At 39.7% G+C, this 25,706-nt stretch overlaps 1 protein-coding gene across 6 annotated transcripts in view; it reads right to left on the bottom strand.

Annotated features, from left to right (window-relative positions):
* ACSL3 (acyl-CoA synthetase long chain family member 3) overlaps positions 1-25,706 on the bottom strand; it is a 115,434-nt gene that overhangs the window by 42,486 nt on the left and 47,242 nt on the right. For all 6 annotated transcript variants that reach the window (XM_054039108.1, XM_054039110.1, XM_054039109.1 and 3 more), the window contains 2 exons: positions 12,848-13,025; positions 4,347-4,456 (listed from right to left, as the gene is read on the bottom strand). In XM_054039108.1, coding sequence (XP_053895083.1) covers positions 4,347-4,456; positions 12,848-13,025 — 288 coding nt within the window. The remainder of the gene's footprint in view (positions 1-4,346; positions 4,457-12,847; positions 13,026-25,706) is intronic.

Raw genomic sequence — 25,706 nt, 5'->3', positions numbered from 1 at the left:
AGCAAGTGACGATAAGCTGCGTGGATCGAAGAGCTTCATTGAACGTTGAGCTTTGTGGAGACAACCATCGAGGTAACGAAATATTATAACCCCCCGTTTCCTGAGGTGGGCAGTAAACACAACTAGGAGTTTGGAGAAAACTCGGGGGGCGGTAGATAGGCCGAAGGGCAACACCCTGATTTGAAAATGTGTTGAACCAAGGGTAAAACGAAGAAAACGTCTGTGGGCTGGGTGAAAAGTCACATGAAAATAAGTGTCCTGTAGGTCGAGGGCTGAAAACCAATTGCCCTGCTCCAGCACTGGGATTATGGTGGTGAGGGTAACCATTTTGAACTTTTGCTTTTTGATAAATTTGTTTAGCCACCTGAGGTCGAGGATCGGTTGCCATCCCCAGGGTTTTCTTTTCTGTTAAGAAGTAATGGGAATAGGAAATATAACTCTGAGGGCCTATTGTAATTATGCAAAGTGTGGGCCATTAATGGTGGTTTGGAATCTTGATGGCTCCCATCAACCAAGATAATTGACTGGCTCTGTTTTACTTGTGAGTCTTCCTGTATATGTGTGTGCTGGCAAGTGGGTAATGAAGTCTTACAGTGACATGCGATCATGTCACCTGAACTGGAATCCATCTTTAACCCTGGTGCTTTTCCATTGAGAAGGGGGGGTGGGAACCCAGAGGGACAAAGGATTCCCGTCTTATGCAAAAGATATATAAATGGGTGGAACAGAGAAAAGGGGGCAGCCATCATGAGAAATCCCCTAGCTACCACCTGAGCTGGAACAAGGGCTGTACCGGGGAAAGGATTGTATCCAGACTAGGAAGGTGTCCAATCTGTGAAAGAAACTTATTGAAACATCTCTGAGGATGAGATTTTATCTGTATTCAGCTTTATTACTGTATTAGGCTTAGATTTGCGTGTTTTATTTAATTTTACTTGGTGATTCACTCTGTTCTGTCTGTCATTACTTGGAACCACTTAAATCCTACTTTCTGTATTTAATAAAATCACTTTTTACTTATTAATTAACCCAAAGTTGGGGTGGGGGGGCAAACAGCTGTGCATATCTCTCTATCAGTGATATATAGGGCGAACAATTTATGAGTTTGCCCTGTATAAGCTTTATACAGGGTAAAACGGATTTATTTGGGGTTTGGACCCCACTGGGAGTTTGGACCCCATTGGGAGTTGGAACACGTCTGTAAGTTACTTTCAGTTAAGTCTGCAGCTTTGGGGCACGTGGTTCAGACCCTGTATCTGTGTTGGAGCGGACTGGCGTATCTGGCTCAACAAGACAGGGTACTGGAGTCTCAGGTTGGCAGGGAAAACAGGGGAAGTAGTAGTCTTGGCAAGTTGGCAGTTCCCCAGGGGGTTTCTGGAACCCAACCTCCCACAGGGAGAATGGGCGTAGGCAGTGCCCAAAAATAGGGGCAGGTGGTATAAGCGTTGAAGTGGGAATATTGTTTTCTATACCCTTGACCAAGGCTTCAAATCTGCTTATTGGTCGGAGGGGCTTGAGACGCTGCCAAGGAGTTGCGACAGCGGCGTTGGTATCTGGCTCTCTGGTGTTGCTGTTGGTCATGAGACCTATGGAATTGCTGGGTGTATGTGGGGTAGTGTGGTCGCTGGTAAGGCTGGTATCTGTATTGTCACCTTCTGGTCATAGAGGTTTGAATTCCTAGAGAACGGAGAGTTGCCCTGGAGTCCTTCATGGAGTGGAGTAAGTCATTTGTGGAGGAGGCGAATAGTTTGTCACCATCGAAAGGGAGATCCTCAATGGTACTCTGGACCTCTCGGGGAAAGGAAGAGGACGAGAGCCATGACCCTTGGCACATCACGACTGCTGTGGCAGTGACCATGTCACAGTATTGGCCACATCAAGGGCAGCCTGAAGAGCAGTGCAGGAGATGATTTGTCCCTCGGAAACTATGGCTGTAAATTGTTGTTTCTTTTCTTCTGGAATGTGATCAATAAAATCCATGAATTTATTGTAATTTTTGTGGTCATACTTTGCTAGAACGGCTGTATAATTAGAAATGCGAAACTGCAGCATGGGAGAAGTGTATACCTTACGTCCGAGCAGATCTAATCGCTTACTGTCCTTGTCGGAAGGGGTGGAGCAGGGAAACTGGTGTTTGTTCTTCTGGTTAACTGCATCTACTACCAGTGAGTTTGGCGCTGGGTGAATAGAAAGTAATTATGAGCCCATGGAAGGAATAAAATACTTTCGGTCTGCTCTCTTACAGGTAAGCAGGCTTGCAGCCGGGGTTTGCCAAATGGCCTTGGCAGGTTCTAAAAGGGCTGTGTTGATAAGTAATGCAATTCTAGAAGAAGAAGAGGGCTGCAGGATGTCGGTTAGCTCATGCTGCTGTTCAGGAACTTCCTCCAGGTTAATTTGTAGCTCACTGGCAACTCTTTTAAACAGGTTTTGAAATTTTGAGAAGTTGTCCAAAGACATTGGAGGAGGAGGAAGCAATGCTTCATCAGGTGGAACAACTGGTTCTACCAGGTTAGAGGCAGGCCGTGCTTGCTCTTGCGGTTGTGACAGGGCTGCCTGGTGTCTGGAGTCAGTGGCAGGGTTGTCAGCTGGTGGTACTGAGCAGGTCTCACGGCTGGCTAGATTGGTATAACGAGTGTGGTGCGAGTATAAGGAGCCCCTGGAGCCCAATATTGCCACTGTGGTGGGAAGGGCATGGGTGGTGCCATGCAGGAGTTCACGCACCATGAGGCAGGACCCTCGGAGTAGGACAAGGCAGCTTTTCTATGACCTCTCTTGACAGGGGTCTGTAGACGGGAGATCCGATAAGGTGAAAATTCTCCCTGCAGCCCAGGTTCCTCATCACTGGAGGAAAACTCTGCGGACTTGCCTGAGGGTCTGGAGAGAAGTAGGTGTTAAGTAGGGGTGACTGCAGGATAGGTGACACTAGAGGTACCTTGAGTGTGTGAACTGCAGTGCTGCAGTGCCTCTGTGAGGGGAGGGCTGAGCGAGAGGAATTTGTTGTGAGGAGGGATTCCTCTGCACGGGTGTCCTAAGCCTTCTGTTACTGCCAGCTAGCTCAAAGGCTGACAGTGCCAAGAGAGTGAGAGGAGCCTGCGGGGGATCAGGCAGGCTAGTATGCATCGGCACTGCTTCCATTGTGGTGCCGAACGGTGCCTTGTGAGAGGCAGGCAACTGAAAGCCTAAACCCTCAGCACCAGAGGTTAGTGCGTCCACCACAGTCGCAGGCAGGTTTCGCGTGGCGCCAGAGGAGCCCAGCGCATCAAAGGTACTCGGCCAGGGGAGCGCGGGGAGGGAACCAGTACCCAGAAAAGGCTTGTCCCTGCAAATACCCTTTGCAGGTGAGAGAGACTGATGTTTTTTTGAAGTTTTCTTTTGTCTCTTTGAAGCAAGGGGGCTGCGGTGTACAGTAGAGTCAGAGCCCAGGTCTGAGGCTGGTCCGAGAGATTTTTGCAGCAGGAGCAGTTTTAGCCGCAGCTCCCTTTTTTTGCGTTACCCGATTTCAACAGTGGATACATTTTTGGGGGATGTGGGACTCCCCCAAACATTTAATGCATTTAGAGTGGCCATCTGAAAGAGGGATGGCATCATTACAGTTAGAGCAGTGCTTAAAACCTGGAGAGCCAGGAATGTCAGAAGCGGCTGCACTGACAGGAACAAAAAAAGTTTTTGTTTTTGTTTTTTTTTGCTTTAAAGAGAAGAGAAGAGATGGGAAAAGGGTACCTAACTATTACTGGTAAGCTAAACTAAGAGGGGGGGAAAAGTTGAACAAGGGAGAGAAGAAATTCTCTAATAAGTCTACTGAGCTCCGTCTCAGGCCGGGGATGGTAGGGAAGGAACTGAGGAGACCGGCCGCGCAAGCGTACTATTAAGGTACACTCAGAGCTGAGGGGCAGGCTCTGCAAGTGTGTGACTCATAGGAGTACTGCTGTAAAAATCTCAGAGCGAAGGCGCAGGGATGCACGAACCCCTGGAGTGGAGCACCCACAGGGACATCTCTCTCGAAGAAGCAGCCCTTCTAGTTTCAACGGGGTTGTGTATGGGCTCATCATTCCAAGCATGCATTGTACATTAAAAAGATTAAAGCCTTACTTGGTACTGGTACAGATAACTGCACAAGAGTCACGGAGTGTAAAATCACGCCCTACATTTTGCTTTAGAAAATGTTTGATATTCTGTTCTCTTATATTGTGAAAAAAGAAACAAATCTGTAACATGTTAAATACATACATTACGAAAGGCAAGTAAATCAATAAATTGGGCCATATACATCAGCCTTTAGTCTCCAAAAACACCAGATCACATACACTACAACAGATTTATTCAAAAAGAAAAGGCATATTCCTTACCTTCAATTTTGTTTGCATCAGTTCTTTACTAGTAATGATGGTTGTCACCTCACTTTCATTTAGTCCGTGTACTATTGCTGGGCCTCCTAAAGTAGCATACAGTGTAACAACTGTGGGGAAAAAATAAACTGATGAATATTTATAATAAGGATTCAAGATATTTCAAAGGTCTTCAAAGAGTTAAAAAAAGGGGCCTCAAATTAACCGACTCTGGCAAGGGAATCAGAACCTGTGTTGCCAGCTAAGGTAACGGCCAAGAAGGTATGTAGTCTTACGGCAAAGTATGTTATATGCATTTAAAAGAAGTGAACGCAAGTTTTAGTTTGCTTATGAGAGAAATCGAGAACAAATGTTGCTTACATGAGTATTTGTAGTTAAGCAAGCAATAACTGAATATTCCAAAAATCACACCAGCCCATGTAATCGTCTCTAGACTTGCTCCTCAATCTTCCTGGCTTTTATCATTCTAAATTCAGGCATCTGTTCTTAATTTGTAAAATTTTACACTGTACTTCATCTTCCCTCCATAGAAGAGGACTAACTTTAATTGATCAATTTCTTGTTCCAAAAATCATACATTCCATTACTAGACTTTTTGAACTGGTGACTGATCAGAAGCTATTTGTAAGTTGTAATTAATACAAGGTTGAACTTTTCTTAGTTTAAAAATGGGTTCAGAATTTCCCTTCAAACAATTTTGACAAACAGCACTTATAATTTCTGTCAAATACACAGACTTTCTCTGTGCATGGCTGGTACAGGTGAAAAAAAATTGCACCTGGGAGGCTCTGAATGTAGGTTTTGAATCCCATGCACCAGGTAATAAAACTTATGCATACTTGACCACTTTATGACACTGACACCAATGCTCATTTTTCATTTTAACTTTAAAGGTGCATATTGATTGTCTATGAGGTTCAAAATCCTGATTCTCCTGTGTACAATTTTACACAGATGGGATAGAAAAATTTTGGGAATTTTTTTGCATTCCTCTGAAGCAACAGGAATTCTCTCCTACCAGAGAGCACTGTCATATTAGATACACAAGGAGTCTGATTCTGAATGGCAAATCCTACTTATCTAGTCAGGTATACAGCAAGTCAGTCTCTCTCTCTCTCTCTCTTTCTATCTAGATAGATAGATATAAAGCTCTACCACATGATGTACTTCTAATGATTCCCATTACTATTATCCATGTACATTATCTATAGCTAAACATCTGAAAACTATTAAATGGAAACAATCCTGATTCACAGTCTTTAAACCCACACTTTGTGTGAGTTTGCCCCAAATCAGTTCCAGCTGTAATGAAGAAATATGAGTTTGAGCGGGAGGATCAGCACTGGTTGCAATTATACAAATGCTATAGTAAATTCATATACTGATATTACTATTAAACAAGACTCTACACTGATTTTCAATTATATGCAACATTCAGTTAAATTATAAGATGCATAACTGTAGTTTTCAGAGATATGTAATAGTTAAGGGTAAAAGTTTTCTCATTCACCAAATGCCAAATTCAAGTATTATTATATTTAAATTAACTCATCTCAGATTTGTGTCTTTCAAATAGGGCTCACTGAACAGAGTATAAAATTTGCATAAAATTTGCATAAATTGTTTTACTTATAAGTTACATAAGCAAATAAATGTTTAATCTTGAAAGTCTAATTCAGTTATCTGCTAATGAAGTGAAAATAATATATTTTTATTTCCTGATTTGCATACCGTAGAATATATAGTATGTGACACTTTATAAAGTAATTATTTGATAAGTTTGTTCTTCGAAACCGCAACTACAACTTTCCCTTAAATTTCCTAACCTTCTTCTATTTGACAAAAATAGGATCAGTTATCTTTTTTATTTTTGCTGTGTTTAGTAGATTACATTAAAATCACCAGATCTGAACTGACTACTGCTGGTCTTTTCAAACATTGATTCCAATTCTGCAATCAGGTCTGCATATGCAGATCCTTGTGCCTCTGTGGTAGACCCAATGAAGTCAAAAGGACTCTCTGGTTTCATCTGTGGAGATCCAACAGTACGATCAGAGAAGAATTGTGTTTTCATATGGTAGGAAGAACGCTAACTAAAGAATGCATGAAACACCAATCCTGGAGGTGGAAGGAGGGAAGGGAAGATGGGTATTTTTGAATGTATATGAGCAAGACAATATACTAATTTTTGTCCTTGTGTAGTGGGGCAACTACCCCACTCTGGCATGGATGGGGTTCAAGCAAGCCAGAGAGGCTGCACAGAGCCCCTGCCAACACTGGAAGGGCTTATTAGAAGCCAATCAAGTAGAGGCTTGAAAGCAGCCCATCAGGGCCAGGCTGGGCCCTGTAAGAAGGCTGTAGGGCGGAGAGGAGCGCAGTCTCTCCCTGGAGGGCAAAGGGAGAAGAACTGGCTCTTAGAGAAGCACCTAAAACAGAGCAGTGCTGGGCAGGGTCAGCAGAGACTGGGAGAGCTCTACCCTGATGACTGCCAGACTGGGGCCCTGACACAAAGGGGCAGAAAAGATGCTGGGGCTATGGGGAAGTGGCCCAGGGAAGTAGGCAGTAGAGGAGAGTTGGAGGAGGGCAGTAAGTGGCTGCCGCTAGCGGGTCCCTAGGTCGGGAACCTGAGTAGCTCATGATTAGGAAACCTCAGTAATTACTTCATACTTACAATTTGGGTGGGAAGAGAACAGAAGAGGAGAAAGGGGCAGAAAGAACCAGTCAGAGGGAAAGAGGAAAAAAAATCTACTGTATAAGTCTAAAAGCAAATTTAACTTTACTTTTCCAAAATGGAATATTAACTGAGGAGTGAAGAGAGTTTAGTGCAGTTCACCTCTTGAACAAGTTGCAAGATCACTAATTCTTTTCACCTTTGGCACAATCCCTTATTTACAATGACAAGTTCAAGCACAGAAGATTTGCACCATTTTCAGAATCAGATATTTTTAAATTTCACTTGGGCTTCTATCTGGATTTAGTTTCCTGAAATTTTTAACCGGAGGAAAAACCCACTACAATTTAATTATATTATTGGACTAGCTTTATTTTAGTAAAGTTAGTTCCCAATACCACCAAAGAAAAAGTCTCAGCCTATCAGTGGCTATGTAATTCTTGGAACTACTAATTCACTATGGTATACTAAGAAAAATGCAAAAGCAGCCAGTTTCTTTTAATCAAAAAAGTTAATCGTTGACCTTTATTTTTTTCTTGTTAAAAAAGTCCATCATAGTTTAGAACTGTTGCAGGGCAAATGCACATGCACATTGTTTTCTTTAATTTGGTGGGAGAAAAGTACAGAAGAGTGCCTCTAGTTCCCACGAGCTCTCTCCACTTAGTCCGGTGACCCCTGTTATACAAACAACTTAGCAAAAATTAAGTTTCCCCAAGCCAACTAGCGTATTGAAACTACACAGTACTTGGAGAGAAAAGTATAATCTCTTGAATAATAATTTATAGAATTATTCACCTACAAAGCAAACAAGTGAAAAACAAATGAGTTATGTGAGAGAGCTGACTAGGCTGAGAGGTTTATATAGTTTACAAGATGGTGCACTGACGTCATGGAGAAAAATTAAAAGCGAGCTATGACAGCTGCTAGCCACTATCACCAATGTTGATCTGCAAAGTCATCACTTCTCAGCAAAGGTACCTAACACTTTGAGGCACATTTGAGACTGCATTACATATACAATATTAAGTCTGAAATTTAACTTCTATTTGTATATTCCTTTTGGTATTGATTCAAGAACAAGTTAGAAAACAAAAACAAACTTCCAAGCACTACATTTCTCAGCTAATGATATAGGGCGAAATCCTCACCCCATTGAGGTCAATGGGAATGTTTTTCATTGATTTCCATGTGGCCAAGATTTCACACATATTAAAATTAGACTCATTCACTCCCTACTACACCTCTACCCCTATATAAAGCGACCCGATATAACACAAATTCGGATATAACACGGTAAAGCAGTGCTCCAGGGGGGCGGGGCAGCACGCTCCGGTGGATCAAAGCAAGTTTGATATAACGTGGTTTCACCTATAACGCAGTAAGATTTTTTGGCTCCCGAGGACAGCATTATATCGGGGTAGAGGTGTATGTGTCAAACAGATTAAAAAAAAAAAGTATATTTTTCACTAAAAAGACTTCTGTGAGGGAGTCAAATCCATCCTAGAAGAAAAGCCCAGAGACACCCAACCTCAGATTATCAATGTATTAGGAGGCTATTAGGGAAAACGCAATACATGTTTTTGTGATCTTACTTATGTTTTTGTGATCTTACTTAACACTGACTCAGGTCTTTCAGTTGTTCCCAGTGGTTGCGTAAGAGGTTTTGTGAATGAATAGATTTTGAAAGAGGGAAAAGTTCAATGCAACTGCTACATTACCAGTTTAAACTAGTCGTGTAAATCACTCTCTCACATACACACAACTTCTTTGAAACTTTAAACAATTTACAGGTCTTGAAATAAAAGTAAGTATAAAAAATTGAATATGTAGGATTTTTCTAATTATCAAATTATCTTAGTTTTGTGCAATTCATGAAATATATAAAATACACCAAAATATAGGAGTACGTCCATAAAAACATTGTATCCATCGCCAGACTGTCAGTGAGTATAAAACATATAAAGCATTCACTACCATATATTGTTCATACTGTACCATAAAAGATTACATTTTACATTCCAAGTGCATGGCACAGTATTGAAGGAATAAGTTTTCCTTTCTATATCTGCAAATTGGGAAAATACCAATGCTCGTATGTATAATTTAGCAGCAGCACAATAAGTGAATCATTTACCATATTGCTAAAGTTAGTTAAAATATAATTCATTCTGTTCTAAGTGACTACGTGAACAGTGCATGATAATATCATCTGCCAACAAAAAAGTCAGCCAAGTTCACACAAGATCACATACTGCTTAGACACTAAATAATATGTCAGACAGTGAGCTGAAGCACGTCTCAATGAGAAAATTTAAAACATTAAGCCAAATAAAATAATTCCACACACCACTCTACACCAGGGATCTGCAACCTTTGGCACGCGGCCCGCCAGGGTAAGCACCCTGGTGGGCCGGGCTGCTTTGTTTACCTGCTGCATCCGTGGGTTCAGCCAATCACGGCTCCCACTGGCCGCGGTTCACCGCTCCAGGCCAATGGGGGCTGCAGGAAGCGGCGTGAGCTGAGGGATGTGCGGGCTGCCGCTTCCCGCAGCCCCCATTGGACTGGAGCGGTGAACCATGGCCAGTGGGAGCCACGATCAGCCGAACCCGCGGACACGGCAGGTAAACAAATCGCATGCCAAAGGTTGCCGATCCCTGCACTACATTATCCATTGGGACATTTCACTATGTTAGAATTTTTTAAAGACTTTTTAAAATTTGTTAATCTATTTCATTTCCAAGGATAAAATAAATGAACAGTGCATCTTATTCCCTTGGGTGTTCATTCAGAAAATAATGTATTCCACAGAAGTGGAGGAGAATGGATCTGCACAGGTAACAATCTGAGGTCTCCAATTAGAGGTGAGTAACCCTGCTCATTTGAGAATTGCTGTACTGTGCAGATCCCTATCCTTGGGGGATTATCTAACAATAGGCATATTTATTGTTATCTAACAATAGGGATATTTAAAGATTACAGGATTGCTTCCCTAGACAGTGTAGACTCAAACCTTAAAAGCAAAAGAATACTGCATAAAAATATCAGATAAGTCAATTTAGTTACCCAATTTTGGCTAATATTGTCATAATTTGTATTATAATAGTGCCTAGAGATCTCAACTGAGATCAGGGCCCCATTGTGTTAGGCACTGTATAGATATTTAGGGATGAAGGGACTGTGTCTCAAAGAGATTACAATCCAAACATTAAAGACTGGGGATGGAATGGCACAAAGAGGGGTAAGCAATTTATCTAGGGTCACAAAGCGGGTCAATGGTAGCACCAACAAACCATGTTTCCCAAGTCACAATCCAATGCAGTTACCTATCCACTGGACCATGTTGTTTCTCCTCCTGTACACTCAGGTTGAAAATTCTCTACCATTTCAAAAGAACTGGGCTTGGTTGAGGCCTTTTGACTCTCCACTAATAGCTGCTGCATCTCCAATAAACAATTGCTTTCTATTTCTACTGAGGTAACATGTTCCAATCGTCTGGATGCAAGATCTGACCCCATTTCAAGACCAAGATATTGGAAAAAGGTTATAGAGGATATGGAGGGTTTTGTTTTCATAGACAACAAGTCTGTGAACTATATTTGCTATTTCAACTGTGGAGCTGTGAAAAAGTCACATGGATTCTTTCTTGCTTTTATCTTCCTGATAACACTGAGGAGTAGAAGCATAAGAGGGATGACACAGAAAATTCTGACACAAGAATATAGAGAACTGAAGGGAGTGTTGTGTCTAGTGGCAAAATAAATCTATTTGGGGGGTTACCCTGTTTCTGAAATACGAACTTAATTATAACATCTTTCAGAGACCGTAGTCTCTGATGAGCATAGTACTTGTGGCTCAGGTGATCTGCTAGGATGCTTTCTTTGCCTGGCAGATGGAGAGATGTGTATGGCCCTGGACTGCCCTTTATTCCAATAAATTGAGTTTGGCCTCTTCCTGCTAAACGAACAGTTGGACTCAGGTGAGCCACCCCAAGGCTGGATGCATCTGTTACATGTGCAGCTCAGGTAGAAAGAGAAAATGGTGCTCCCTGACAAGAGCTGTCCAGAAAAGTCCATCATGGCAGGGAATCTACAATACCTTGCTGTGTGTTCAATAGAGCCTGGATTTCATCCTGCTGGGGCCAACAAAACATACATAACTACCAACACAGATTTCACAAGCTTGAGCTCTTACAACATCTGATCTCTTCTGGATGAGCTCTCCCGAATGAAAGATTTTGAGTCCAGGATTACACCTTCACTCAACAGGCTCACATTATAACAACTGTTGCAATGAAATAGGCAACAGAACAGTAAGAACTTTATGGAGGAATATTGTGAAAAGGCAAAAAGGAGATGTAGGTGCTCAGTTCATAATAGTGCCTTGGACAGTCTCCTCCTGCACAACAAATAAAACAGTGTACTTACAATTGCCCTTAAAAAATGCATGCATCCTAACAAATGTTACCACAATCCTTCAAATGAAGCTAACCACTATTAGCTGGATATCATAAGTGACTAACAGACATCCTTAAAGAATTAAGAAAACAAAAATTTAAATACAGTGCCATAAAGCCTACATTATCACTATATTAAATGTAAAATGTAAACAATGAGGCTGCAATGACTCATGACAGCTCCTGACATTGCCTTGACTCTGAAATGGCTAGTCTCTCATGTAGAGTTTTGGTGCAAATACAGACTTTCTGCAAATGCTATAATATAGTGTGTACAGCTCTCCAAACAGAATCAACATTTTTACTATTTCTTCTTATTTAGTTTCTCCTTTGTTTTCACTTAGATAGATCTTTCAAATGCTGCTTTTACTAATTAGTCTGGAGTGTGTGAAAAATTCATCTCAAGAAATGGCTGGACCAATATGATCACTTGAGGCAAAGCAGCCATTTCTTCGGCGGATTGAAGAAAAGTGGTGGATGGAAATGAAAGAGGCCTGTGGGAATATAAATGCAGCAGGAGAAGAAAAGAGGAAGAAAGGGGAAAATTTAGACAGATAAATGAGGTTTAGAAGACCTACATGGCCAACCAAAATGGGTTCCTGAACAAACATTATTAGTCCTAACCAGAACAATGTAGCTAATGAAAGTGCAAGTGATTTAAATCTAGTTAACTTTACCTAAACCAGAAAACTTAATTTGACAGGTCAATCCCTGACAGTGAAGTGATGGATAACAGATAAGGTTGAAAGAAAATTGGGTAATCTCAGATACACTGATATATAGTTTTGGTCTGATATTATAAAATGAATATAAATCCTTATTCAAATCAAATTTATAACAATGAAAAAGTCATCTTGTAATTCAAAATGTAGCAAGTGTCCAATCTGAAATCTAAACCATATAAAGTGTAGGTATACATCTGACTCACTTAATTCAATTAATTCTTACAGGGTTTTTTATTTATTTATTTTATTATAACGGAACTACAGCAACCTGCATTGATTCGACAGCAAAAAAAATTGAAGATTGTTTCTCCTCATTGCTCATCTCTCACAGAGAAGCAGGGCACAAACTGGTCTGAGGAAGATATACTTACTTAACTTTTATATATTTATTGAGACTCGACTACAATTGTGGATCCAGACCTGATAGAACACACACAAGTTTCTCCATCTAGAGGTTTGTAACATAACACACCCGAACAGAATTGGACAGACTTAGTTTAGCATCATAGACATTTTTCATTTGAGATTAAAATATTTTATTTTACAGAATATATACAAATAATAAACCTCTAATACATGAAGTGACCTCAAAATCAATGTCACAAGACCAAAAGGTATTTAAAATATAGGGTCAATAAAGAAAAGGACTTACGTTGGTAACTGCACATAAAGCAGGCCTGTGCGACGATCATCCACTCTGCTCTAGTCTCACAGAAGATAGCAATGTTAGTCTTCGGTTGCTGCCCCAATACTGCTAAGCCATTTCCAAAATTAGTAGCTTTAACATAGACTTCATCATATGAGAGCCAAGTGTATTTTCCAAGGATGACCTAATAAAGTAATATAAATTTATATAAGTGTAATTTAGAAAAGGATCCTTATTATGCCTTAACCCATGTGAAAATATGAACGATGTAAGCCTAAAAATATAATTATCAAAGTCTGCCAAAGGATAACATTCTTGCATTAAAACAAATTATAGCATTGTGGAAGTTCCATGTTTTGTCCCTCAAAGTCCAAGTTAAATGGCTCGGTACAAGGAAACTATGTGATTGTTGAGGGAATAGAAATTGGCTGTAGGGTGGATACAGCATACTGTGGACCACAACCCCATGTACAAGAAGCACAACATAGATGTAGTTCAAAATGCTAGGACATCCTCTCCTACTCTACTGTCCCTCCCAAAACATTTCCCCACTACCACCCCAGAGACCTGGCACACAGTTCAGTTCCACAATTCACAAGGACTGGGACATCTCCTAATAGATATCACAGTTTTTGTTTCTGCTCCCTCACTTGGAAAGTATGGTATGTCTACCGCATTTGGGGTCTTCTGAGGCCATGCTGAACACCACAGTAATTAACCCTTAAGTATTTAAGATTTTAAAAAGTTTATTCCATGTTAAAAGGATAAAAGCTTATTAGTAAAAAAAAAAAAAAAAAAACTCTCTCAAATATTCTTTTTTGCTTTACTGGTTTCCTACTAATTCACCCACCTGACAACCCACCCTTCCCAGCACCTCTGCAGCCCATCTTGAAGGCTTCTGGGAAATCTAGGCTCCCCAATTCCATAGCAGCCATTTGGCTGAGAAGCCTGGGCTCCCCAGCCTTGGCCTAGGAAACCCGGGTTACTGCAGAGCCACAGAGCCTAGGAGCTCAAAAAGCTGACTGAAATGGACATGATGGTTGTCAGTTTCACGACTATCCACCATTAAATAGCAGCTGTGAAACTGATCTAACTCTAGTTAACTTCATTTAGCTGCTGCTTTTTGACAAAGCTGTGAGCAATAGCAGAAGAAGGTACTGGGGTTACTCATAAAGAAAGAACTCCCTCAACAAAAAATGGGCAGCCAAGGAGTCAGGAACCTGTCACCCTGGCTCCCAAACTCCCAGCAGATCACCTGACTGGTTGCCACAAAGCCCAGGAGTCCAAGAGCCTATAGATCTTATTCCGGCTGGCTCTGTGTTTTTGAAACAAAATATTGTGCATTTAGCTGATTTGTAAAAAATTTCAAATTTTTGGATTTTCATTCTGTTTTGGGATGAAAAAATTTCAAAAAGACTCAGCATTCTTTGCAGACCTGGAAATCAGTTTCATTGCTAGCTCTAGGTATAAAGTCACCTGGAGCAATGAGCAGCAGGACCCACGTAGGATCACCACCACCAAACTCTTCTCTCATCCTATTATCCTAAGGGCTCCAAGCAAGGGCCTACTGCCATGTAATATTTATCACTATCTCCCTGTGTGATTTACACCATCCACTCAAACTTAACATTACCTGCCAATATAACTTGCAGAAATACATGCGAAGGTCAAAACAACAAATTACTAGATGACTGGAAAGGGATCCCTTAAATAAGCAATGGAATTTCAATTTTAACCCTTCAACACAGATGTTTGTTTACATGTTATATTTAAAAGTTTAAACTAATTTGGTGTACGACATCTGAACAAGGGGAGTCCTGCTTCAGCAGATCTTATGATACAGACTAAATCAGTGCTTTCCTTCACCAGAGGTTAGCAATGATACAGGTGTGTTTGGGGAGTTGGGACGAGCTTTTATTAACAAAGGAAATTTTACCTCTATTAGCTATCTCAGGAAGCAGTGAAGATGCAGCAGTGTACACCCCAGCACGGGTTGTACAAGCCTACCTGGAACACTGGGTAACAGCACATGCTGTTGTGGCTTCACAAATCCTACCTCAGCTAGTTAGATCAAAGCTAGCTTGGGTACATATACATGAACTGAAACCACACCACCTGATTGCAATGTAGATATATCCTTAATCTCCCTGCACATACACATATGTTGAGCTCATTTTCCTTATCCCAAACCCCACGGTCCCCTGCATCCTTGTTTATTACTCTTTCCCTGACATGCCAATGTCCTGCCACCATCTATATGCTGCTTCCTCCTGCCTTCCCAAGCACACATTTTTTTGAGGATGTGAACCAAAGCTTCATCTCCCCCCTCCAGCTTCCAAACAGTGTGGCAGAAGACAGCTGTGGGTGGGGGGGAGGGTGACAGGAAGAGGTTCAAGGGGGCTCAAGGAGAATTAGAGACTCAGCAGCACAGAGACCGCTTGCTCCAGGATGGGAAGGGCGATCCCAGTGGTTCCTACCTGCTCCTTGACCCAATCCTGGGTGCTGCAGCAGCCCCTCCAAATCCCACTCTCATCTCCCCGTCTTTATGTAGGAACAGAGCCCACAAAATATTTCCATTGCTCTTTTGGTTCTGCCACTCCTGCCTCCAAGTACCCTACTTCCAAATCCATTTCCTTTCCAATCGCCTGACCTCATGTTCACACTCCTACCTAAACTGCCACACTTCAGCAGCTGGAGTTAGAAGGTCAATTTATATTATAAGAGGTTGTTCTTTACACACTTGGAGACAACTCTTTATATCTTTTTAGCACCATGACCCTCCTATCCCTCCTCCCCCCCCCCCCCAAACACACACACCAGTTAACACTACTCAGATTATTAAGGCACTTTTTCCTTCTCAAGGGATACAAAAATATTTTATAGATATTTACCTATCAAAAGAGTATTTTGGAATTTTAAAAAATATTTTTAAAATTTCTCTTGCACTGCTTCAGTATTTTTATTAAATGGGGTAGGGTAAAATGATACTTTCTTCCTCATCATTCACTTTGATGGTTCAGAAAAAAAAATAAGACGCATTGAAAATCCATGTTTCAGAACCTTTGTAAGGTAATGCCTATAATGGATTTTTAAAATTATGATGGGTTAGTTTGCATTTTAATTTAGTCATTGTTAAGAAAAGGGTTTTTTGATTTTTAAAACAATTTACAATAACTTTGGTTCTTAATCCACCGAGAGTACAAGAACAACGAAGTGTGAATGTTTAGAGAGGTACTTTCCAGTGTACAGCACTTAGTGCCAAACTTAATAATCAGTTTACTAAATAAAGATCCCAATCCTTCAAACACTTACGTACATGCTTAACTTTACACACTTCAGCAGTTCCTATGGGGACTATTCATATATGTAAAGTTAAGAATGCACACAGGTTTTGTTAGGCTCTAAGAGGTCAAAAGTAATAGAGGAATCTCTCTTTTATCAGACATTTATATCCAAACATTGTCAGAAATACTAGGCACTGAGGCAGTTCTTAAAGGTCTCCTGAAGAAGCAGTCAACCTTAAGAGTGAAAAACAAAAAATAAATACTGCCCTCTAGTGCATCTGATTTTTTCATTTATCTGAACAGCAAATTAATTGCTAAAATTATACTGACTATGAAAGTTAATATACATGTTAACACTTTTAGTTAAACAGAAAAAATGTCATATACAAATAATATCTGGAAATGTTTTAAGACATTAGAGAATAATCATTTAGTGGTTCTTGGACAAATCTCTTTCACATATATGTCTATTCAGTGTTGTTGTAGCCAGGCTGGTCCCAGGATATTAGAGAGACAAGATGGGTGAGGTAATATCTTTTATTGGACCAACTTCTGTTGGTGAGAGAGACAAGCTTTCAAGCTACACAGAGCTATTATTCAGGTCTGGAAAAGGTACCAACAGAAGCTGGCCCAATAAAAGTTATTACCTCACCCACCTTGCCTCTCTACATATTTGTCCACACATTTAATATATTAGGAGTGGAATTTTTTTAAAAGTACTCAGCCTTGGACCAACTCCACTCTCACTAAAGTCAACTGGGCTAAGTCAAGTCTGAGCACTTTTGAAAATATCACCCTACAAACGTTAGAATGTTATTTTTTTCCAACATGATTATTTTGTTTTAAAAAATAAAAATAAATAATAAAAAACCAAGTAAACAAAACCAACTCTTGCTTCCCCACATTCATTGCTATAAATCCAAATGCAGTTTTTTATATATACACTCTCAGATAGAAGCACCACACATATAGCCAAAACATAGGAATTGCCATACTGGATCAGGCCTACAGTCCATCTCATTCTCATCCAATGTCTTGTTTCTGACAGTGGTCAGTACCAGATGCTTCAGAGGAAAGGTGCAAGAAACCCCACAATAGGCACATGCAGGCTAATCTGCCCTCCACGTTAGGTCTTTTCCTGATAGTTAGAGATCAGTTTAAACCCTGAAGAATGAAGTTTAATCTCTATTCCTAAATTTATGTTAGCATTAACTATTACGACTTCAGAAATTTTTGTTATTCATATAAATCTCCAATCTTTAAGGTTTTGGCCTCAATAACATCATGTGACAGTGAGTTCTACAGTCCCACACTGTGTGAAAATTGTATTTCCTTTTACTAGTAGTTTTTAATTTCCCGTTTTTTAATTTCAATGCATGTCCCCTGTTTGGTTATGAGATGGGGAGAACAGAAGCTTCTGAGCTACCTTTTCTATATTATTATCTTATATACTTCTACCATGTCACCTCTCATTAGTCTTCCAATTCCAATCTTTTTACTCTCTTTTCATAGGAGAGTTTTTCCATTACCCTAATCAGTGTCGTCGCCTTTTTATGAACAGCCAAACAGTTTCTAATTCTGGAATATCCTTTTTAAGACGCGGTGACCAATAGCACATGCAATATTTTAGATAAAAGCAACCACCACTGATTATAATGGAATTAAAATATTTTCTGTATTATTCTCCATCTCATTCTTTATGCATCCTAATATCTAGTTTACTTTCATGAACACAGCTGCACAATATCATTATAGATGACAATTTCCTAACTCAAAAAGTTTTACAGCCAACACAGGAAAATTCTTTTTTAGACCTTGTCTTAACTGATAAAGAGGAACTGATCACAGAACTAAAAATTAATGGTCGGCTTAGGTACACCGAATCATGACGATCACATTTACAATGTGCAAGCAGAATAACGTTCAGACCAGTAATACATATACTTGTTGCTTTAATAGCACCAATATCACCAAGCTGAAAACAAATTTGAGCAAAATCAGCTGAGAGGAAGAATTTAATCAGAAAAATGTGAATGATAATTGGGAACCATTTAACAATGCCTCAACAGATGCCCCAAAAGCCACAATTGAGAAAGAACAAAGTCCAGGTTAAAAAACAACCTGGTCTAGAGGGAATGAAAATAGCTATAAAAATAAATAATATATAACAAATGATAGTAACGAATATAAATCAGAAATGAGGAACTACAGAAAATAGTTTAGAGAAGCAAAGGGACATAAGGAGAAATCTAGGACCAGCAGAGTTAAGGACAATAAGGAGTTTTAAAAATATATTAGGAACAAAAAGAATCCTGACAATGGTATTGGTCTATTACTACATTGAAATGGCAGAATTATCAATAATAATGCATAAAAGGCAGAAGTATTCAATAATTATTTCTGTTCTGTGTTTGGGGGGAAAAACAGATGAGACAGTCTCACTATATGGTGATAACACTCTTTCCATTTGACTGGTATCTCAGGAGGATGTTAAACAGCAGCTACTTAGGTAAACATTTTTAAATCAGTATGTCCAGACAACTTGCATCCAAGAGTTTTAGAAGACCAGGATTTCGCTGGATCATTAATGATGATTTTCAATTAGTCTTGGAGCCCTGGATAAGTTCCAGAAGACTGGACAAAAGCTAATGTTGTGCCAATTTTTAAAAAAGGGAAAACAGGATGACCCATGTAATTATAGGCCTGTCAGCCTGACATCAATCCTAGGCAAGATAATAGTGTGGCTGATATGAGACTTGATTATTAAATAATTAAAAGAGGGTAGTGTAATTAATGCAAATCAATATGGGTTTATGGAAAATAGATCCTGTCAAACTAACTATCTTTTTTTAAAATGAGATTACAAATCTGGTTAATAAATGTAACTGCATTGATATAATATAATAAGACTTCCGTAAGGCATTTTACTTGATACCACACATTTTAAATTATTAAAATTAAAATTAAAAAACTAGAATGATATAAAATTAACATATATTAAATGGATTAAAAACTGGCTAACCAATGGGTCTCAAAAGGCAACTGTAAATGGAAATCATCACTGAGTGGGTGTGTATCCAGTGGGGTGCCACAGGGATCAGTTCTTGGTCCTATGCTATTTAACATCTTTAACAATTATCTGGGAGAAAACATAAAATCCATCACTGATAATGTTTGCAGAAGACACAAAAATTGGGGTAGTAGTAAATAATGAAGAGGACACATTACTGGTTCAGAGTAATCTAGATCGTTTGGTAAACTGGGAGCAACTAAACAACGCGAGTTTTAATACGGCTAACTAAATGCATACAATTAGGAACAAAGAATGCAGGCCATACTTACAGGATGGGAGACTATCCTGGGAGGTAGCGACTCTAAAAAAGATTTTGGGGTTCTGATGGATAATTGGTTGAACATGAGCCCCCAGAGTGACGATGTGGCCAAAACAACTAATGCGATTCTGGGATGCACCAACAGGGGAATCTCGAGTAGGAGAAGAGAGGTTATTTTATCTCTGAATTTGGCACTGGTACAACTGCTGCCGGAATATTGTGTCCTTGAATTGTGGGCACCAGAACTGAAGGATGTTGATAAATTGGAGGGGTTCGCAGAAAAGCCACAAAAATCAACAGAAGTATTAGAAAACATGCTTTATAGACCAGACTCAAAGACCTCAATCTATTTAGCTTAACAAAGAGAAGGTTAAGGGTTAACTTGATTACAGTATAGAAGTATCTACATGGGGAAGAAATACTTAATAATGGGCTCTTTAATCTAGCAGAGAAAGGTATAATAAGATCCAATGGCTGGTACCTGAGGCTAGATAAATTCAGACTGGAAATAAGGAATAAATTTATAACTGTCAGAATAATTAACCATTGGAACAATTTACCAAGGGTCATAATGGATTCTCCATCACTGGCAATCTTTAAATCAAGATTGGATGTTTTTCTAAAAGCTAGGCTCTAGGAATTATTTTGGGGAAGTTTGATGGCCTGTGTTTTATACAGGTGGTCAGAATAAATGATCACAATGGTTCCTTCTGGCCTTGGAATCTATGAATGGTAACATGTAGATTGCTTTCATGACTGCAGCTGCACAATTGGCTAAGGTTTTAGTTGAACCCTCCAAAATAACACCCAGATTCCTTTCCTGGGTTGATACAGTTAATTAAGCACCTTGTAAGATGTATGTGTTGTTTCATTTTTTTCCCCTCCAATGTGTGCCTTACTTTGCATGTTGAACTTTATTTGCCATTGTGTTGCCCAGTCATCTAGCCTGATTAGATTCCTCTGCAGTTCCTCAAAGTCCTCTCTGAACTTGTCTAATCTAAATAACTTTGTGTCATCTTTAAATACTGCTATCCCACTACTCATCCCGCTTCCCAAATCATTAGCATATTAAACTCTGGACCTAGTACAGAACTTTGAAGCACTTCACTAACCTATTGCCATGATGAAAACTGACCATTTACTTATACTCTTGGCTTTCTATCTCCTAGCCAATTTTTGATCCATGACAATACTTTGCCCTTTACTCATGACAACTTAGCTTCTTTAGTAACCTCTTGTGCAGGACTTTGTCAAAGGCCTTTTGGAAATCTAAATAAATTCTGTCAACCAGGCCTCCTTAATCTACTACGTAATTGACATGTTCAGAGATACTAGAAAATATATAAATACAAAACAGCTGTTTTCAGTTGTTCATTAGTAATACTAAGCTATTGTATAGCCCTTTTCATCTGCAGAACTCAAAGTAATTTTAAAGATGGGGAAATTGAGGAACAAAGGTGAATTAAGAGATTTTCATAAACTTGAAAAATCACCTAACCACTATAAAAAGGACCACATGATATTTATACTAATATTAAAACACAAATGTATACATATAAAACCCATATGCTTATTTCCTCTTAACTTTAAATACACAAGGGCCAGATCCTCAGATGGTGTAAACAGTCAAAGTGTCATTATGTATCTAGCTCACAGTTTTGAGAAGGACTGAATTCTACTGAAAAACCACATGGACAGACAGTGGTACAATAAAGTTACGAAAAAACTCTGCAAAAACACTCGAGTGTGGCTTTTGAAAGCTAGAGCAAAACTGCAACTTCATGGCAATTCTCAAAGAGAGACTTTAAGACTTTTAATAAAAATGGCCCTGATCTTGCAAATGGCTCTACACAAGAAGAGTCCCTTCGTCTGTGCAGAGTTCCACTAAGGCTAACAGGTCTGCCTGTAAAAAGTCAGTTGCAGGGCTGGCACCTAGATGTACGGAGGCTGGAAGATGCAAGCAAGAACCCTGTTATGAACAATAAGTTATTTTACATTTCTCTGATTTTAAAAGGTTGGACACTGCTTTCAAATTGTTTATAAAAAAAATTCCTTCTGTCTTCACAAGCATTTGTTGCCAGTGTTAAAACAATTTCATCTGAAGCCAGTTCTTTCTTCAGAAAGCACGTGCGCGCGCACACACACACACACACACACACACACACACACACACACACCCCCAACATATGAAAAAACTTGAATTACTTGTTAAAATAAAAACCTATGGAATTATACCTGTGAAACCCCATTCTAAAGGCTAGTATGGTTACACCTGTAACTGATGGCAAAATCTGGGCTGCAATGGCTTTATTGATATGCATGAAAAGGAAAGAACTTAGTTTGACTTTCAGAATCCAGGTTGTTTGCAGGACTATAAACTGGAAAAACACTGTTGTCTTGTAAGCTGGGAAAATTTTATATGGGAGCCAGTGACCCACGAACATGGAACAACTCTAGGATTTTTCTACAGTCTCTTTCTAGACTATGAGATCATTTCAAACCAAAGTCACCCCTAGAGAGTGCCTAGAGCACAAATTGCAGGTCTGCCAGCCAGGACTACTGACAGGTAGTATTTCCCATAACTGTATATACATAGTTACCTATTCTTTTGTGTGAAGTGAATTTTTCAAAAAGAGTGCTCAGAATTTGCCAAGCTCTATTCTCACTGAAGTCAAGGGGATTTTTACCATTAATTTTAATGGCAGCAGAGCCTGGCCAACACTGGGTGGGTTTGAAGATTCCTACCATTACATTTTTATTCCAAATCTTGCAATAAATTCTCTTCTGCATGTTTTCCTTTAATTTGGAGAGACTAAAACAGTAGGCAAATAATAGAGGATTTAGTCTATTACTATTGCTTTTGAAGCATATTACTCAATATTAGATCAACCAGATGGAGTGGCCTCACAAACTTAGAACATGATCCTGTATCTATGTCTAGTCCTGGAAGGTCCCTGAGATAATGGGCCTTAAAATCACAACATTTTTACGTCTACAAAAGCTATGTTAATCTTCTTAATATTTTTTATTTTCTGAAGATAGACTCCTGGTAACTAAGGGAGCCTGTGTCTGGAGGTGGATGGAAACAAATTTATCCCAATATAACTTTTTAAAATTCTCTGACACATTTGTAAGACATTTGTATTTCTGTGGCATAAATAGATTACACGGGTGTTGTGGGGTATAAAAGTTTGTCAGCACTTGTTTTAGATGATCTGCATAGTTTCCTTTACCACGGATAAGCAGTAAGGCTATTCGATATTGATAAAACCTTTATATTTTTACATGCTGTAGTGGGGCGGCTCCCCCACTCCAGCAGAAAAAGGGTTAAAGTCAGCCCTGGGAGAAGGTTGAGGCTGAGAGCTGCTAAAATGGGCTGATTGGGGAAGCAGCCACAGCTAGGCCCCGCCCCAATCCGGCCACAGCTGGCCTGTATAAAAAGGCTGTGAGCCAGTGGCCCAAGAGAAGTCTTTCTCCAGGCTGGGAGAGAGCAGGGCCTGGCTGCCTGCAGAAAGGGTACTGGACGTGCAGCAGGGCTGGGGAGGAGCAGAAAGAGGGGAGCTCCAGGCTGGCAACTCCCCAGGCTGCAAGGTCTGGACCAAGGCCCAAAGAGGTACTGGAAGGCAGCAGGTCTGAACCCCCTTGCCTATGATGAGTGGCTTTTACACTGCAGTCTGCCCCAGGGAGCAAGGGGCTTGGTGATGACTGGCAGTAGCCCAGACTGAGGCAAGGTGAGGATTAGAGGGTTGGGGGTTTCCCAGAGAGGTGAGACCCATAGAGACTGGTGGGAGTATTGCCAGGGGGCAGCTCCAGGGTAAAGGGGCACTGGGGTCCAGGAGGGACATGGGGTCAGCTACAAGCAGGACACTGGCCTGCAGAGGGCACCCAGACTGGAAAAGAGCTAATTCCCTGAGATGACCAGCAGGAGGTGCCGCAGGGGTGAGTCCCACACGTTTACACATGCCATCACATATTCCCCCATGCTTTCCTGCACTAATGGAACATTTAAGATCTATAGAAAATAAATTTATGGGGTGAAATCCTTGCTCCATTAAAATTAACATGAGTTTTGTGATTAAATTCAATGAGGCCAGAATTTTATGCATGGTTTATAATCTCAAATATGTGGTCTAATTTACAGTTTAGAACTAATCTTCACATTTTGTTCTACTTCAAATTTGTCAATTTATTTTTTCAAACACAAAAACATACAAGATGAAGAAAACCAATCCTAAATGTCCTCCTCACAACCTATATTCACTGAATCTTTCCAATTAAATTAGGCTTCCAGCTAAATTTTCAACTATTTTCAAGATTAGCACATCCTGGCTTTTTGAAAAAATCCTTTGGGGGACAAGGGAAAAAGGTGTTTTGTTGTTTTGTTTTGGTTTTTTAAAGGTATTTTCATCAGGAAAGAAAAACACTTGTTCCACTACAGAAGGGAACTGGAAAACTGAATACAGATCCAGTACTGTCAAATGCAGCAACAACAAAAGAGAAATAATATTTTTTCTAACTGCATTCATTTATAGTAGTCTTGGGTATTATTCTCAGCTACAGAATATACAAATCTTTCAAACAAATGTGATTTTCTGTTTAGTATCCCTTTAAACTCAGTATTAGTTTAATAATCAGTAACTGCATGTGCTATCAGTGACATCAGTCCACTTCACAATAAACAGCAAATTAACGTTAGGCCTATTTTCAGAGATGTTGAGCACTTGCTGTTCCCAGTGACTTCAAATGGAAGCATGGCTACTCAGTGCTTCTGAAAATCAGAAGCGTAACTTTTTACTTTTTAAAGAGGATTTAACTCCACTTACTGACATTCACACAAGTGAAATGCCTCTTCAAGGAGAGAGCATGGTCCAGTAGACAGGGGTCTTGACTGGCTTTTAGGAGACCTGGATTCTGTGCCTAGATCTGCCACTGACTTATTGAGTGACCCAAAGCAAGTCATTTCTCACCAGTTCATACTCCGCTTCCCAACTGGCAATAATAATTACTACCCTTTGTAAGTAATTTAAGATTTGAGTACATCATATAAATAAGTTACAAATTATTATGTAAATGTTCAAAAGCTTACTCTGAACAGTGACAAGCTGCCTTTACAAAGAGAACTAGATGATATACAATGATTGTAAATAGGAAAACTAGCAAAAAGACCACTGAGAGTTAGTAGTTATTCAACTAATGTAGTAATATGTTCTAGGGCAGGGGTTCTCAAACTGGGGATCAGGACCCCTCAGGGGTTTGCAAGCTGTCAGCCTCCACCCCAAACTCTGCTTTGCCTCCAGCATCTATAATGGTGTTACATATATTTAATAGTGGTTTTTCATCTATAAGAGGAGTTGCACTCAGAGGCTTGGTATGTGAAAGGGATCACCAGTACAAAAGTTTGAGAGCCACTGTTCTAGGGGATAGGCTTTATGACTCTAGATCAATTAGTTGAAAAATAAGACTTCTATAAAGACATATAGATTTGTTGTAATATATCTGGCCGATGCATGTTTGTCTTCAAACAATTTTCAGAATCTGTTCTTTACAGCAGAGTTGCAGAGTATTACAGTAGAAGCTATGGGAAGCTTTACTATTGACTTCAGAGACAACTAGGCCAAAGTCCCATTTCAAAAAATGTATGAGCCAATTCCTGCTGTCCTTCCTGATGAAACTCATTGTCAAAACTCTCACTGATTTCAACAGGAGTCTTACTAGAAATATGTGCAAAGTACCTTGTAAAACTTTTACAGTCTGATTTGTTTGCTAAACATTTTATATCACACTTTAAAGAACAGACAGCATTTCTTAACATAAAATGAAAATGTTTTTAGAATTTCTTAGCAATCTTATGCAGCAGTGCCACCCCATGGAACAAAACAGCACAGCATCAAGTATGGCAATTTATCATAAAGAACTGTTGTCTCAAGTTTAGTTAAAATTTTCTGATTGAAGATTTAGAGAGAATGACCTACTTATTGGTCTATTTCTACACATTTTTCAGCTTTCTGCTACTTCCAAGACACTTACTTGCATAACAGAATAGTCTAAAACTTCCTAATGCTTAAACATTATGGCATTAATTATGCTTAGAAAACAAACCCAGAAAGACTACTTGTGGCCAAAATGTTAATTTGTATTCAGAAGCAGGCCCAGTTTGTATAAAACATTAACTTGCTCTTGTGCTTACTTTACAGCCCAACCAAGTTGGGTACTGTGCATCAAGACAGATTATATGTACACACACCTTAT

The sequence above is a fragment of the Malaclemys terrapin genome, chromosome 9 (genome assembly GCF_027887155.1).
Source record: "Malaclemys terrapin pileata isolate rMalTer1 chromosome 9, rMalTer1.hap1, whole genome shotgun sequence".
Classification (NCBI taxonomy): Eukaryota; Metazoa; Chordata; order Testudines; family Emydidae; genus Malaclemys; species Malaclemys terrapin.
The sequence above is the reverse complement of the archived record's forward strand: the minus strand, read 5'-3'. Positions and strand labels throughout refer to the sequence as shown.